This window comes from Crocodylus siamensis, chromosome 1, assembly GCF_052110815.1.
Source record: "Crocodylus siamensis isolate JL-2025a chromosome 1, ASM5211081v1, whole genome shotgun sequence".
In the NCBI taxonomy this organism is placed as follows: domain Eukaryota; kingdom Metazoa; phylum Chordata; order Crocodylia; family Crocodylidae; genus Crocodylus; species Crocodylus siamensis.
In genome coordinates this window covers 9,076,799-9,091,123 of record NC_143395.1, presented here as the reverse complement: position 1 = coordinate 9,091,123, position 14,325 = coordinate 9,076,799, and the positions used below count along the sequence as shown (strand labels likewise).

General features: G+C 41.2%; 1 protein-coding gene across 6 annotated transcripts in view; it reads right to left on the bottom strand.

Moving 5' to 3' along the window:
* Positions 1-14,325, bottom strand: part of CD2AP (CD2 associated protein) — a 122,674-nt gene that overhangs the window by 79,545 nt on the left and 28,804 nt on the right. For 4 of the 6 annotated variants that reach the window (XM_090031316.1, XM_090031323.1, XM_090031326.1 and 1 more), the window contains exon 2: positions 12,133-12,297. The exons of 1 other annotated variant lie outside the window; for it this stretch is intronic. In XM_090031316.1, the coding sequence (XP_089887442.1) occupies positions 12,133-12,297 (165 nt within the window). Of the gene's footprint in view, positions 1-4,144; positions 4,175-12,132; positions 12,298-14,325 lie in introns of those variants that run through there. One more of the 6 variants, XM_090031328.1, reaches the window with a different exon arrangement.

The following is a 14,325-nucleotide window of genomic DNA, read 5'->3' as shown; positions in this document are numbered from 1 at the left end:
CTGCTCTGGCGATGGCGGGAGCGCGGTGGTGGTGCCAGGAGCCCAGCGGCAGCAAGCGCAGACTCCCAAGGATCTCCTGGTTCGGCATTCACAAATATTTGAAACCGCAGATGCTGAACCTGTTAATAGCGAGGGTTTCCTGTAACCTGTTTAAAATGAAATCTGAATTTAATGCAAACATTTAAAATAAATGACAATGCTGAACCCATGAACCTCTATCCAAACTTTCAGATGCAGGCTGATTGTTTTCCTAAATATAAAAGAATCAGGAGAAGACAACTAAGTTTTGGGGTAAGACTCCATGATGTATGGAAGTCACATATGTGCTGAGGGTTTGATCCACAACATCTCGCACCTCATTCGGATCATCCAGTGAACCCCGCTGGGTGATCTCATAATCCTATTTAATGCAGTTGCTTGACCCAATTCTTGAGGAAAAATGTTAACTGTTTAGCAATTCAGCAATTCATTCATTATTCACATTGTTTAAATCTGGTTGTTTTTCTAGTTGTGTTTAATATATATATCCCTGGGGACACAATGTTTAATTGATATAATTACTATTTTAAAAACATTTTTCAAGCCTCCTAGTGCCTCAATCACTATAATAAAATACATTCTAAATACCTACAAATTTTGGTGTTTTATTTTGGGGTTGTGTTTTTTTTTTTTTTAAATCATGAAAAAATTAGAGGCCCCCCCCTTACCCACTTTACTTCCCCAGAAACAGGTCCAGCTGTGGCCATAGTACTGAAGACAATTGATACGTCTAAAAGAATCAGCAAAAACACGCTACCTCAAAAGGCAGTAAGCAACCTATGCTACTTCCATAATCTCAGGGCTACAACCAAATCAACTAAAGCCAAGGTGGTCTGAAGGTCTACAAATTTGTCCCAAACCTTTTACCACATAGAGAATATTAAAAGACGTGACTGTCTATATCAAGAGGTTTTCTTGAGCATGATTTTAAGAAAAACTTTGAAAGAAAACATGTCATCTTCCACCAAAGATCAAATAATTAGCTCAAAAAGTTCCCAACACCTTTTTGTTAGATATTCTAATGCAACAGAAGCCTTAGTCCGTCTGTCTGTAATGCTTTATTCGCACTGATTGGCTGTCTCAGCCCACCTCAAGTAGAAGAAATTGCTTTCATTTCCCCATAACCGTCCCCAAAACCATCCACTATTACAGAAGTGGACATTAGACCATCACTGATCTCTTCAAAACAAAATGTAAAAATTCCTCACAGTGAAAACTCTAGGGAGACACCAGAACAGCGATCCTCAGGTACTGTACCACTGCACCCTCGGGTGCCTCGAGATCCTTTCAAGGGTGCCACACAATGTTAGCACGATTAGGTTTATAAACACCATTCACAAGCTAAACCCAGAGATTTCAAACAGAAATCCATAGTTGTGGTCTTTGAGCTCCTTGCAATAGAAAAAGCTACAGGTAAAAAAAGTGAAAATGAAGAGCTGGCACTTTCCAAGGGGTGCCCCTCAAGTCTAAAAAGGTTGAGCACCACCACACCAGGTGCAGACGACCTTAAATCGACTGAGGTTGTCATTTACTGGGAATAGCTCCACTTGTCAGAAGTTTACAAGTGCTGTACAGTAGGCAAGCAAACTGCTTCCTGAGCAACTCTGATGTTGCAGACTTGCAGTGCTAAGGCGCACGTCATGACTGTGCCTGGTGGCTTCTGAGAAGAACCACGACCAGAACCAAAACCAAAACCAGAGTTTGCTTTTCCCAGCTAACCTGAAAAAAAGCAGTCTACCAACACAGCTGTGCCTTCAGCCACCTGAACTGGAAGAAGACATGAAACTGCCGATTTCATGAGTGAAAAGTGCAGAAGTTTCTCACCAGCTGGCCTAGGACCTCAGTTCTTACTAGTTTCAGATCATGTTGTAAAAGCCACACTTGCACTGCAGCTGTCCCAATGGTGATAATAAAATGAATATAAAATCAGTACTGCATGCGTCTCAGGGGAGGGAAAGAAAAAATAAGAACAGCCACAGGCCTTATTATTAAAAGGCACTTGTATGAAACAAGTACAGACATAATGGCAGCATCATACAAAATGCATAGATAGCTTCTCAGGTATTAAAGCAGTAGCCCTGGTCCACGGAAAAATCTTAATGAAAATTATTAACTTGTTCTATATCATGCTTGTTAGAGGCTTGAACTGGGAGAGGACCTTGAGCTCCTAGAAAAACCCAGGAGGAGCTGTGACTATTTCAGAGAGAGCAGAAACAGGCATTTGATCATTTCACAGTTAAAACTTATTGCAAGAAAAATCAGCTGGAGTCTTTTCTAAATGTGATCTCTGCGGAGAAGTGTGGAAACATCCAAAGCCCATAGAAGAGCGTCAGATTCAGAGCAGCCTCAGCACCTGCCCACCAATCTACACAACATGGTACACAGAGTTTTTCTATCAGTTCTCCCTCTATATTTCCAGAGGCAAGGATTTCTTAGACATACTTGGGACAGCTGGACAAGCGTCCAAATGCAGGGGTTGAACTACATGAGTTCTGGAGGTCCCTTCCAGCCCTATGACACCCTTCATCAGATGACCTTGCATAATTCCTGGCCCATCATAGCTACAACACAAACTTTAACAGTACCGTGTAGATTTCCACTTAATGGAACAGCCAGGCCTGTGCTTCAGTGAGATTGGGAAAGATAAAAATAGCCCACTGCAAGCCACCTATCCCATTTAGTTTGAATAATGAGTTCCCAGTCAGAAGGCTGATCTGATCCAAATTTTACCTACTGCAGTAACACTGCCACCAAGCATATGCCATAGTGTTCAGCCGCTATATATAGCAATACCTAGCCAGATCGCTTACACTGGCAAAAGTACACTATCACCTGTATAACAAGTCTACCTTAAAGACTTTGCTCAGGTATATTTACTAGGGTATGAGGAAGGAGAGAAACCCTGTCCAGCATAAAGTACTGGCAAAACGCTGCAACAGAGCTGGCTTCTTGCCCTTGGCCCACAACTGTTGACATGCTTTGTTTCCGGTGTGATGTCATCAGGAATTTCTTCTGGTAAATCAAACAAAATGCAATTCACTGGATCCTGGAAATATAATTATGCCGTTCTCAGAGCTGTGTGCCAGTACAGCACAATCAGCACAACTATACAAAATACCCTGAAGTATTCGTCTGGCTGTACTCCATTGGTGTTACCACCCAGTTGTCATCTTTATGGGGCGGCTCCGCCTGGGATCAGAAACATGATGTGCATATCTGAGCATTTAGGAAAGTCCCCCTGCTTCACAGCAAAGATTGCTAAAAAATAAATCAGGGAATTCCTTTAGAGGGGGTTGGCCCTGAATATATATCTATGTAGCAAGAAGTAATTAAGAAAAATAAATTTTTGTACATCACTTAAAGATTTTTTTTTAAATTATTTGTCATAGTAACTAGCTTTAAAAAAAAAAATAGATTTAAAAAAATCCAGAAAAAATGTCATAATCACAAGCCAGCATGTTTATCATCTCTCTTGATCCCAGACATCCTGCTTAAAGTTTTGGGTAAGCTAAATTTTCTATTTTTAAAAAGGAGAATTACAGAGGAGATTTTATATTTGGAAACACTTTCCAGCTTAGGTTTGTCCTTTTGACTAGCAACCTGCCAAGATTTGATCAGATGCCATCAATAAAAGGATAGTTAAGATGCAAACAATACAGAGAATTTGAGAAAACAGCTGGTCAAGTTTGTTACATTACCGTCATTCTAAAACAACTCATTAACAGTGAGGCCACAAAATGAGACAAAACAACTTTTCTTTAGAAAGGTCAATAAATTTCCCCAATTAAAATAAAATCTGCTTCAGGTAAACACCACAACTCACTGGAAATGTAAAGTGCTTACATAAACTACAAGCCAAATCAAGGAAAACAAACATTTAAAACCAAAATGAAACAAAACAAAGAAAACAGCGAGGAGCCTGAATGCTGACAACCACTTCCTAGTTCTGAACAAGACATTAAACATCTGATCAAGTCATTTTCCAATCAAAATATATTTAAACAAGAACAGCAAAATGACTGTGCAGTTTATCACACCTGAAATTCACTGAAGTACGAGTCAGTAACCATTTTAAGAGTGCTGAGATAAAGAAGTAAGAGCTTACCAGGTCCAAAGACATACTTGCTTGAACACACCCAGCGTTGCTGGGTTTTTGTTTTTTTTTATTTTGGGGGAGGAAGAAAAAGTGCCGTAGCGAGCAAAGTTCATACGTTAATCTGAAAAGGTTCCTGGATTAGTCCGAAGCTGGTAGAAGCAGGTGCAGCTGTGCGCACCTGGGCTGGCAAAACATTCTTCCCCCCAGCCCAATTTTGGCACAGATCTTTGCTTCACTGAGCGAACTACTAAAGTGAAACTGTGCATAGCCAATTCATACACTAAAAAAGCTCTGTTTAAATAGTCAAAGTACCACCAGGAAGTATTCAGTAAAAGTTTCCTACCTTAACTCATGGAACCAGCTAATTAGCCTAGCCACTGCTCCTCCCTCCTTCAGACAACTGCTTTGAGCTTACAACCAAGCTAAGTGGACTTCTGCTGCTTCATTAATCTGCATGGATACAATAAAAATCCGAGGCTGCTTCTCCTACAATATTTAAGTATTGAGCCGCTCTCTCTCAAAAGGCTTTTCTTTTCTTTCATTGCCAAGTGCTAGATTGGCCAAGTACAAAATAAATTAATCAAATCTTAGGAGATTTTTAAACGCTATCTGGACAGCAAGTTAAACTGATGTGTCAGAATTTGAAATGCAGACAACGCACTTTGGGTAGATGTGAAATCTTTTATTAGACCAACTAAATAGTTGGAAAAATTGTTACTTTGCAAGCTTTCACGCACAAGTCCCCTTTGCTGGGCAGAGAGAGAGTCTATGGGTGGTTCTGTGAGCTCTCCTGGGTGCCAATATGCAAAATTCAGGTCAGAGTTTTAAACACTTTGTTGTTACAATGAGCCTAAAATGAGAGGTTAAAAATAGAGGAGAAAAGACTTCCCCAATGACTTTATATACAGTGTAGTCAAATGCATGCTTTCACCACCTTCCTCTTAAGCCTACTTTCACATGCTGTGTTTGCATGTATGTGTGGGGGAAGGGAGCCTTGCCCCACATACCACAGTGGGTTTTCTTGATAGAAACATGCAATTTTTAAAACTAAACAAAAATACACAACCTTACACATGAAATGAAGCATGCTTATACTTATAGCTATAGTTTAAAAAAAAAAAATCACTATTTCATATTGTAAGAGAGAAACAGGCACAGATCAAACTGAATGACAGAAATAAAACGTGCAATTTGCAATATTCCAATACAATGACTCAAAAAGTCTGTTTTAGGAGTGAGGTGAATAAAAAAAACACAATGATTTAAAAGGAAAAAAAAATTAAGGATACTGTTTTAAATTTAAAACAGATTTTTTATTTAAATTATTTGACCTAAGAGGGATGTGGGCAGTGGGGTCCTGCACTGTTCAACATCTTCATCAGTGACTTGGATGAGGGGGTAAAAAGCACCCTGATGACACTAAGATGTGGGGGGATGTGGGCACACTAGAAGGGAGAAATAGGTTACAATCAGACCTAGACAGGCTACAGGGGTGGGCAGATGAGAACAGGAAGGGATTCAACACCAACAAGTGCAAAGTGCTGCACCTGGGGAAGAACAACTAGCACCACATCTACAGGCTGGGGAACCCCCTTCTTGTCAGCACGGAGGCGGAAAAGGGTCTTGGAGTCGTCACTGACTCCAAGATGAACATGGGCCGGCAGTGTGGGGAGGCAGTCAGGAAGGCCAACCGCACCTTGTCATGTATCCACAGATGCATCTCAAGCAGGTCCAAAGAGGTGATCCTCCCCCTCTATGCAGCACTGGTCAGGCCGCAGCTGGAGTACTGCGTCCCGGTCTGGGCGCCACACTTCAAGAGGGATGTCGACAGCATGGAGAGGGTCCAGAGGAGGCCACTCGCGTGGTCAGGGGGCAGCAGGGCAGGCCTTATGAGGAGAGGCGATGGGACCTGAACCTGTTCAGCCTCCAAAAGAGAAGGCTGAGGGGGGATCTTGTGGCCTATTACAAACCAGTCAGAGGGGACCAGCGGGCATTGGGGAAGTCCGTTCCCCTGAGCACTGCCAGGAGTGACCAGGAATAACGGTCACAAGCTGGCAGAGGGTAGATTTAGGCTAGATATCAGGAGACGCTACTTCACGGTCAGGGAGGCTAGGATCTGGAACCAACTTCCAAGAGAAGTGGTGCTGGCTCCTACCCTGGGGGTCTTTAAGAGGAGGCTAGATGTATACCTTGCCGGGGTCATTTGACCCCAGTACTCTTTCCTGCCATGTCAGGGGGTCGGACTCGATGATCTGCTCAGGTCCCTTCCGACCCTAGAAACTATGAAACTTTGAAACTATAATTGTTTTCCTTTTTAAAAATAAAGCATTTTAAAATGAAATCTGAATTTAATTCAGTATAGGCTAAAGTATAAATATAGTACAATCTATTAATACGTAAATAAAATAATATGTTGAGTCAGTGAGTAATAAAAACTGGAATTAAAGGCTGATTTTCTTCTACTGTATTTAAGAACGAGGGGGAAACCATCTAACTCAGGGGTGGGCAATTACTTTGGGCAAAGGGCTACTTACTGAGTTTTGGCAAGCCATTGAGGGCTGCATGACAGGCAGCCAGGGACAGAGAAATATTTTCTAAAATTTCTAAATTTTTCTAATTTTCTTAAATTTTTAGGGGCCCCATGGGCCAGATGCAATGGCCTTGCGGGCTGCATCCAGCACATAGGCAGCATTTTGCCTACCCCTGATCTAACTCCTACGGTCAAGCTTTAAAAAAATGGCACCATATTTTATGTATTAGGGCAGACGTCTCCAAACTTTTTCTTAGTGCATACCCCCTTCCAGATGCATCAGCTGCCATTGTACCCCTACCATAAAACGTATGGCTTATGTTTTAATCCCTTCAATGCCTATTATTATTATTATAATGAAAATTAAATCTGCCATTACACAATTTCTCTTGCGTACACCCCATTGATGTCTTGTGTACTTCCAAGGGTATGCATACCACAGGTTGGGAACCTCTGTATTAGGGGACTGACCCTGCACAGGATGCAGGGTCTATACTGGATACAAAGGATCAGCAAAGTCATCACAAGTGTTGGAACCTGGCCTGAATCCAGCAGACATTATCACGTGTCTTCCTTGATCCGGATCCCCACCAAGCCCACTTGGATGGTATCAAGCTCCTATTTTATTCAATTTACCTGAGCTCTGATTAGCTCAGCTCTCAAATTATGAATACTTATGATTCTGCACCGATACTGTTAGCTTACTGTCCACTACAAAATACGGTAACTTAGAAGATAATGAAGCAAACTTGAAAGCTTATATGGGCGTACTGCTCATTTGATGCATCTTTAGCTAAATGTTGTAGAAAACTTCAAAATACTTCCATAACAATCCATTTGTTTGAGCTTCACTGAAGAGAGCTGGGGGTTCTAAGCTAATTCTTCCCCAAAATGTGCGACGGACTTTAGTGGTTGACTGCTTTGAGTTACTTATTAAGAACCAGCCTATTCTGATGACCCTCTATAAAGAAAACATGACAAAAATGATGGATGTGTCACAGCTAGAGTAGTCAAAGTTGGATTAAAGAGAAGGGTAGAAGAGACACCTAAATATACTAAAACCTATTTCCATAGCATTTGATTGACTACAAAAAGACTGCTGCTGTATTACATGCACCAGGGTAGATGCCCAGATGCTAAAGAGGCATGGAGAATAAATAACATGGACATCTATTAAATCGCCCATTAATCATGCCAAACACAGACGAACCATTCAAACAGTATATGTTTGCTGAGGATATTTTTTTTTAAGTCGCACCACTGAACTGGTGGAAGTCACTACTCTGTGTTAAGAATACTGGCAAGAAAACGAGACAATCCTTTATATAATATTATATATTATATATATTGGCAAGAAAAGGAGGAAATCCTTTATATAAAGGAGGCAATGCTTTATTGGCAATCAAAGCATCTTTTTCCAGAGCTTTGATGCAAGTCAAGCTTTTTGGTTAATTATTTTCAACTTGTCTAAAAGCAGTCAGCACTTGAAAAGATGCAGAAAAGTGACCTGATTCTACCATAACTTAGGAACGGCTGTAGCCTGCTTTGTAACATCTTATATAATTAAGGGGGATGGCAAGTCCAAGGAACATACATAAAATTAGCCCCTCCCTGCCAATTCAGTGTTGATCTGAAGTAGGTGAGAATGACTGCATGCAGAGCTGCATGATCTCAATTTGCTTCCTAACAAGGATGTAAATATTGTTTTAAAATTATCCGTTTAACCTTCTCTAGTTATACTGGTTAACCAGTTAGCTGATAACACATACCTAGTCCCAGGCGGGGGAGGAGGGGGCACAGAGCCCCAGTCCAGCGCCTGCCCTGTCCCGCTGTGAAGCAGGGGCTGCAGCCACTTGCCTAGAGCAGCACAGGGAGCTGGGGGCCATGCACAGACCCACTCGGACACAGCTGCTGCTGAGAATCGCTCCCCAGGGCCTTTGATGGGAGGCAGCAGCAAGCAAGCAGCTTTCCCAGGCCAGCGCACTGGGAAAGAGGGAGCAGACTAGCTATGGATACTAGTCCCCCTCGCCTGTCTCTCTCCTCCTTCCGTCTTGCCTGCCCTGCCGCTTTCCTGTTCCTGAGGTACCATGCCACCTCCCTTCCCCTCCAGACTGCGCCCCACACTAAACAGTAACCAGTAATGCATTACTGGTATAAATATACTTATTTAAAATGTTTAACCTTTTACATCCCTACTTCCTACCAGAACAAAGCGCACACTGCCAAAACAGAAGTGACACCTAGTGAGTCAACTTACTGGCTAGTCAGTGCATCAAATAAAACTTCCAACCATAGCAATATTTCAGTTCTTTCAAGGATGTGTTTAAAGTTCAACCTCAAACCACTCAACATGTTAAGAGAAAACCAGTCCTGCTGCCTGGTCCCCTACTAAAGTGTTGTCCCTGTGAGATTTTTGCCCTTTCTATGTAAACAGGTGTTCTCCAGCCAGGACTTCTGCCCACTTGATGTGGAAAGGCCCTTTAGGGTCCTCTCCCTCTGACCTTGGGTCTTGTGTAAGAAGGCTTTCCCTACTAGCCTCTTTCCTAAGCGAGCTACTTGCTGGCTTGCTATCTGATGGCCTGGTCACACTGCAGCCTATAACTTGATTTCTAAGTTTAAAACCATCCTAGAGGAGGCAGTTAATTTGTCACAAGTAGACTTAAACCACTGTCCCCTGAAGGTGCAACCTCCCCTGGAAGACAGCATCATCACTACTGCCAATCTTTGATGGGGAGACCAAGAGCTGAAAGGGCTGAAAAATTAGAACCTGTCCCCCAAGCTCTATGGAGAAGCAGTGCTCTTCAGAGCAGGGCCAAGACGGGAAGCTGAAGTTTGTGCCTTATGCAGTCTGTAAACTTCATAAATGTATATCTTTAGCCCTAACCCTCCAGGCTGGACATTAAACTGGTCTCATTCTTGCAAACAGCCTTATATACCACCTACACCACAGTAACCCAATAGGAAAGAAGCTCTCCTATGCCAAATGTCCACAGGCTCCACCACTGACAGTACACTACTAAGAGACGCTTTTAAAATCGGAACATTTGCTCCTTCTACATAAATACCAGTAAGTCATATACTGAAATGTTTAGAACTAAAGGGCAGTGGGGGGCTTTGGGGGAGGATTTATTTAAATCAAATTTCATTCCTTCTCCAAGGATCTAATACAGCTGGGAGATTTTTTTGGTGCCCTGCACCAGCTACATCAATATTTAATGGCAGAGATGCAGTGAAATATCCAAAATAAAAACTCTACCCACAAATGAAAAATAAAAAGCCTACGTAAAGATAGGGCACATACAGAACAGTAATAAATGGATCTGTTGGGAAACCATAGAACAAAAATCAACCTTAAGTAATCTCTGCTTTGCAGTGAGGAAGAAAACACAGTCCTTGTGGTTTAGCCACAAGACCAAGCAGAGACCTGGTTTCTATTCTTGTCTCTAACACCATCTTCCTGTATAACACCAGAAAGTCACTCTAACCTCATCAGAACAGTTATCATAATAGCCTCACAATACCCCACAGAGGAAAGTAGGCTCATTAATGCTAATAAAGCACTTCCAGTTCAAAAGAGGTTTACTATTTAATAAAACATCCCTGATGAGTGGCCACCTGTGCTTACAGAAGACAACTGTTTTTACCCAAATTAACCTTACAAATAGAGGTTACCCCAGATCACTGTCTTTGGGATTTTAGCTTTTTCCTTTACATAAGAAAAAGAAAAAAAACCCCGAAAAGAGAACAGATGTGGGGTAGGGGGAAAAAATCCCACTTCTAAATAATCCATTATCTCCAGTGGATCAAAACTCCTAAGCAGCAAGTACAGAATTGCAATGTTTCAGTATTTCAATAAATAAATAAATGAAACTACAGAGAAGTGTCTCAAATGTCATTTTATTAAACATACATAAGTTTATATGCTAGTCAATTGTTCAGTTAATTATATGCTAGTCAACTGTCATAGTGATGGATATTGCAAGTCTTTATTTTGTGTAAAAAAAAAAAAAGACCATATTTACTTGAATCTAAGATGAAGTCGTCCCCCCCCGCCCCAAATCAGCACAGGGGGAAAAGCCCCTCATCTTAGATTTGTATGGGGGAACAGGAGGGTGTGTGTGGGTGGGGGGAAGCAGGCAGCTGTTGTGGCTGTGGCCCTGAGCCTGGGTCTGGGGCAGTCAGATGGGCAACAGCCCCCTGCCCTACCACCTTCCACTTCGGCCCTTTGCAGCTTCTGCACCCTCCCCCTTCCATTTTTCTCCCTTATTGTCAAAAGCAGCTTCGGGCAAGTTCCCTCCCAGTCACAGAGCCCGTGGAAAGTCTGTCCTGACTGGCCAGTCAGCAGTACTGACATTGTTACATGGGCCAGCAATGGCTAAGCGTCCACATGACAGGAGGGAACAGAGCCCAAGCAGCATGTGACAGCAAAAAGGAAAGGCAGGAGGGTTGTGGGGAGTCAGAGGAGACAGGCAGATGCTGTAAGGAGCTGTGTGTGGGGGGGGTGTCAGTGGCAGGGGGAAGTAGTGGGGTGGGGGTGAGGGGGCAAGGGGTCACCTGATCTCCTCCCAGCCACTATTTTCCCCTATTGCAGCAACGGGAAGGTAAAGAATTCAAGATGACCCTCTGACAGTTGGATTCAATACCTGGGAAATTATAACAAATCTATAAAATTCCCATACAAAGAATCTAATTATTGCAGGGTTGTCTTAAATTCAGGGTCAACTTAGATTCAAGTAAATACGGTAATGTACAAGTCATAAGACGGTAAAAAAGGGAATTTGTCTAAATTCTTTGATCATAATTTTAACTAGGAAAGCTAAGCTAAGGAAACCCTCAGAGCTGCTCAGAAAGGTTAAAAAGCACCTAATGAAGTAATTTCTCAGGCAAACTTCAGATATCAAGAGGGCATTAAAAGAAGGAAGTAGTAAAGATCACTGTATGGAGTACATCAGACTAAAACATACAGAAGTGAAAGAAAGAGTTAAGCCTGAAAAAATGGATTTTTCAAGAACACTGAAAGTACAAAAAAAATACTTTGCTTAGAAGAAGCAAAGAGAAAATATTTATGACTCAGAATAAGCTTAGGCACTTGTCTTCTCCCTTAAAGCCAAACAGCACAAATACAGCATTTTTTAAAAACATGTCTTCATAGTAACATAATAAATGTTTTATAACACAAGTAAAAGTGCCAGAAAACGAATAAGCCTTGAACAACTAAGGATTCAGTGATGAGACAAGCACTAAAAAGTATTAAAGCAAACGTGGATAAACAGTACTGTAACTACTTTTAACTTTATTCAGAAACATGACGGGGGAAAGTAAATCTTTTTAAAACAGACCTAAAGAATAATATCAGTAAAATAATTTGCTTAATAAAACAACATAAATATGAATCTTGCTACAATGTTATTATGTGCTTAAAACAGCCCCTAAGCCAGTGGAGCAGACTAAAGTTAATACAGAGAACTTGCCTTTACAAAATTGTCAGGGAACATGCCCCTTTTCCCATTTAGTTCCCCTTCTAGCCATCCTTCTTCTTCTAATTTTTTCACATTTTTGATGATTTCCCCAACTCGGATCGTTAATTCGTCGTCATGCACTGCATCATAATCATATTCCACGATGTAGTCAACTGAGGAAAGGAAAAAAAAGGCTCAACTTAGACACATAAGGAAATGTGAAATTTCTTGACTTTATGCACTACATTTATTTTAAGGGTTTTATACATAAGAAAATAGTCCTTGGGATAAATATATAATACCTAGGCTAGTAGTTCAATCTTTTTAGACTCAAGGCACCACTCAGAAAATGTAAGTTCTTCATTTTTCACTTTTTTTTTTTTTTTACTACAGAAAAGAAAAAGAAAAAAAAAAGAGGAAGTCTTCTATTGCAAAGAACTCAAAAAAACCACAACAGGTCTGAACATCTGTAACACTGGATTCTTATTTGAAATCTCTGGGCTTATGTGTGCACACCTAGTAGTGCTAAAGGATCTCAAGACACCAGGTGCCATGGCACCCTGGTTGAAAAATCAATGACTTAGGCCATCTATAGATCTGTACATCTCAGCATTTTATATGGGAGGTTAGCATAACCATATCCATTTTAAAAGGCAAGAAAAAAACGGGACGCAGTGAGACCAAGGGACTTATTCAAGGTGACATAATAGGGCAAAGCAGAGGTGGAAATACAGCCCAGTGCTCTATCCACTAGAAAAATACTCTATTCACTGGAAAATAAAAAAAAGACATTTAACACGGGCTTTTTGTGAACAAAAGGCCAATTTTTTCAGGCTCCGACTTGCCTGTCTTTAAAGGATACAACAAGAAGAATTCTGTATGCAAAAATCAAGGACCCTTTAAATGTTTCTTTAAGAAAGTTCCAAAAAGACAACTCCCCAGATTTGAAGTTAACTAACCTGGGCATGGGAGGAAGAGAGAGGAATAAACTGAACAAGCTGAATCTGTTTTCTTCAAAACAAGCACCAATTTAGTCATAGGAACCCTGGCAATGTACTTGCATACATCTGTTGCACAAGAATAATATCTTGTTTGCCAATAAAAAGATTAGGATTTTTTAAAATTTCTTTTTACGTAAGAACAAATCTTCTAACTCATTTATCCATGCTGATCAGCTGCAACAGTCAACCCAATACCAGACACAGCATTCATACCACAGGAACTCTGTTTCTTCTATAGTTCAAGACATATGTGCAGAATAGGAGACAAGATGCATAACAGGAAAAAACACACTGGAAAGCTAAACAACTAGATTCCATTTCACCTTTTCTACTGGCTTGGGTCCTCCCCTTAACACACTTTATAACCAGCCACTAGTGACATAAGAGTTCATTTTACATCAATTAAACACCAGTACCTAGATTTTCCACTGACAAGTTTAATTGCTACCTACGAATTACATTAGGAATTTGATTCCTACCTAGGATCTAGCAAAAGTGCTTTTGCATACATTTTTAATTGCAGAGCTTTCTCCCTTTACTACCTGCAGGTGAAGTCAGAGGAAGCCAAATAAAAAATGGAACGACACATTCAGGTGCCACAAAAACACGGGGGACTGTAAAATGATCCAATCTGGCATGTTGTTTCCTGAATACATCCAACAACTGAAGAATGACACGCACGTGGATCCTTTAAACAGAGGCTTAACTTCTTTTTAAATGTCTTACGCATTCTTTAGTCAACTTCACCAGAAATGAATTATGATTCTAGTATTATAAAAGCCCAGGTCTGTCTGTCTGTCCGTAACGCTTCATTCGCGCTCTGATTGGGTGATGCTAACAACCAATCAGAGTGCTCCAAGCGTGGGGGAGTGCTGCCATGATTCCAAAGCCGAGCCAAGGACCGGACGAAGGGTGGCATGGGACATTAGGTGGCGGCACTCCATCCCAGCCCCTCCTCTTCCACCCACCCTCCGCCCCCCGTCATTCTTGACGGGCAATTGGCTAGTCATTATCATAATGACCTGGCCCTGATGTAAACTGCAGAACACCTATTTATTATTTATGATACTGTATAATTTCCTTTTACCAAACATCTCTCTCCAGGTTTGCTTTAAAGCCTGATTGCCTAACTAAACTGCCTGAAGCCAGCACCATAGGGGGGTTTTTAAGAGATTTTTAGTTCTGCTACTGCTCTAAACT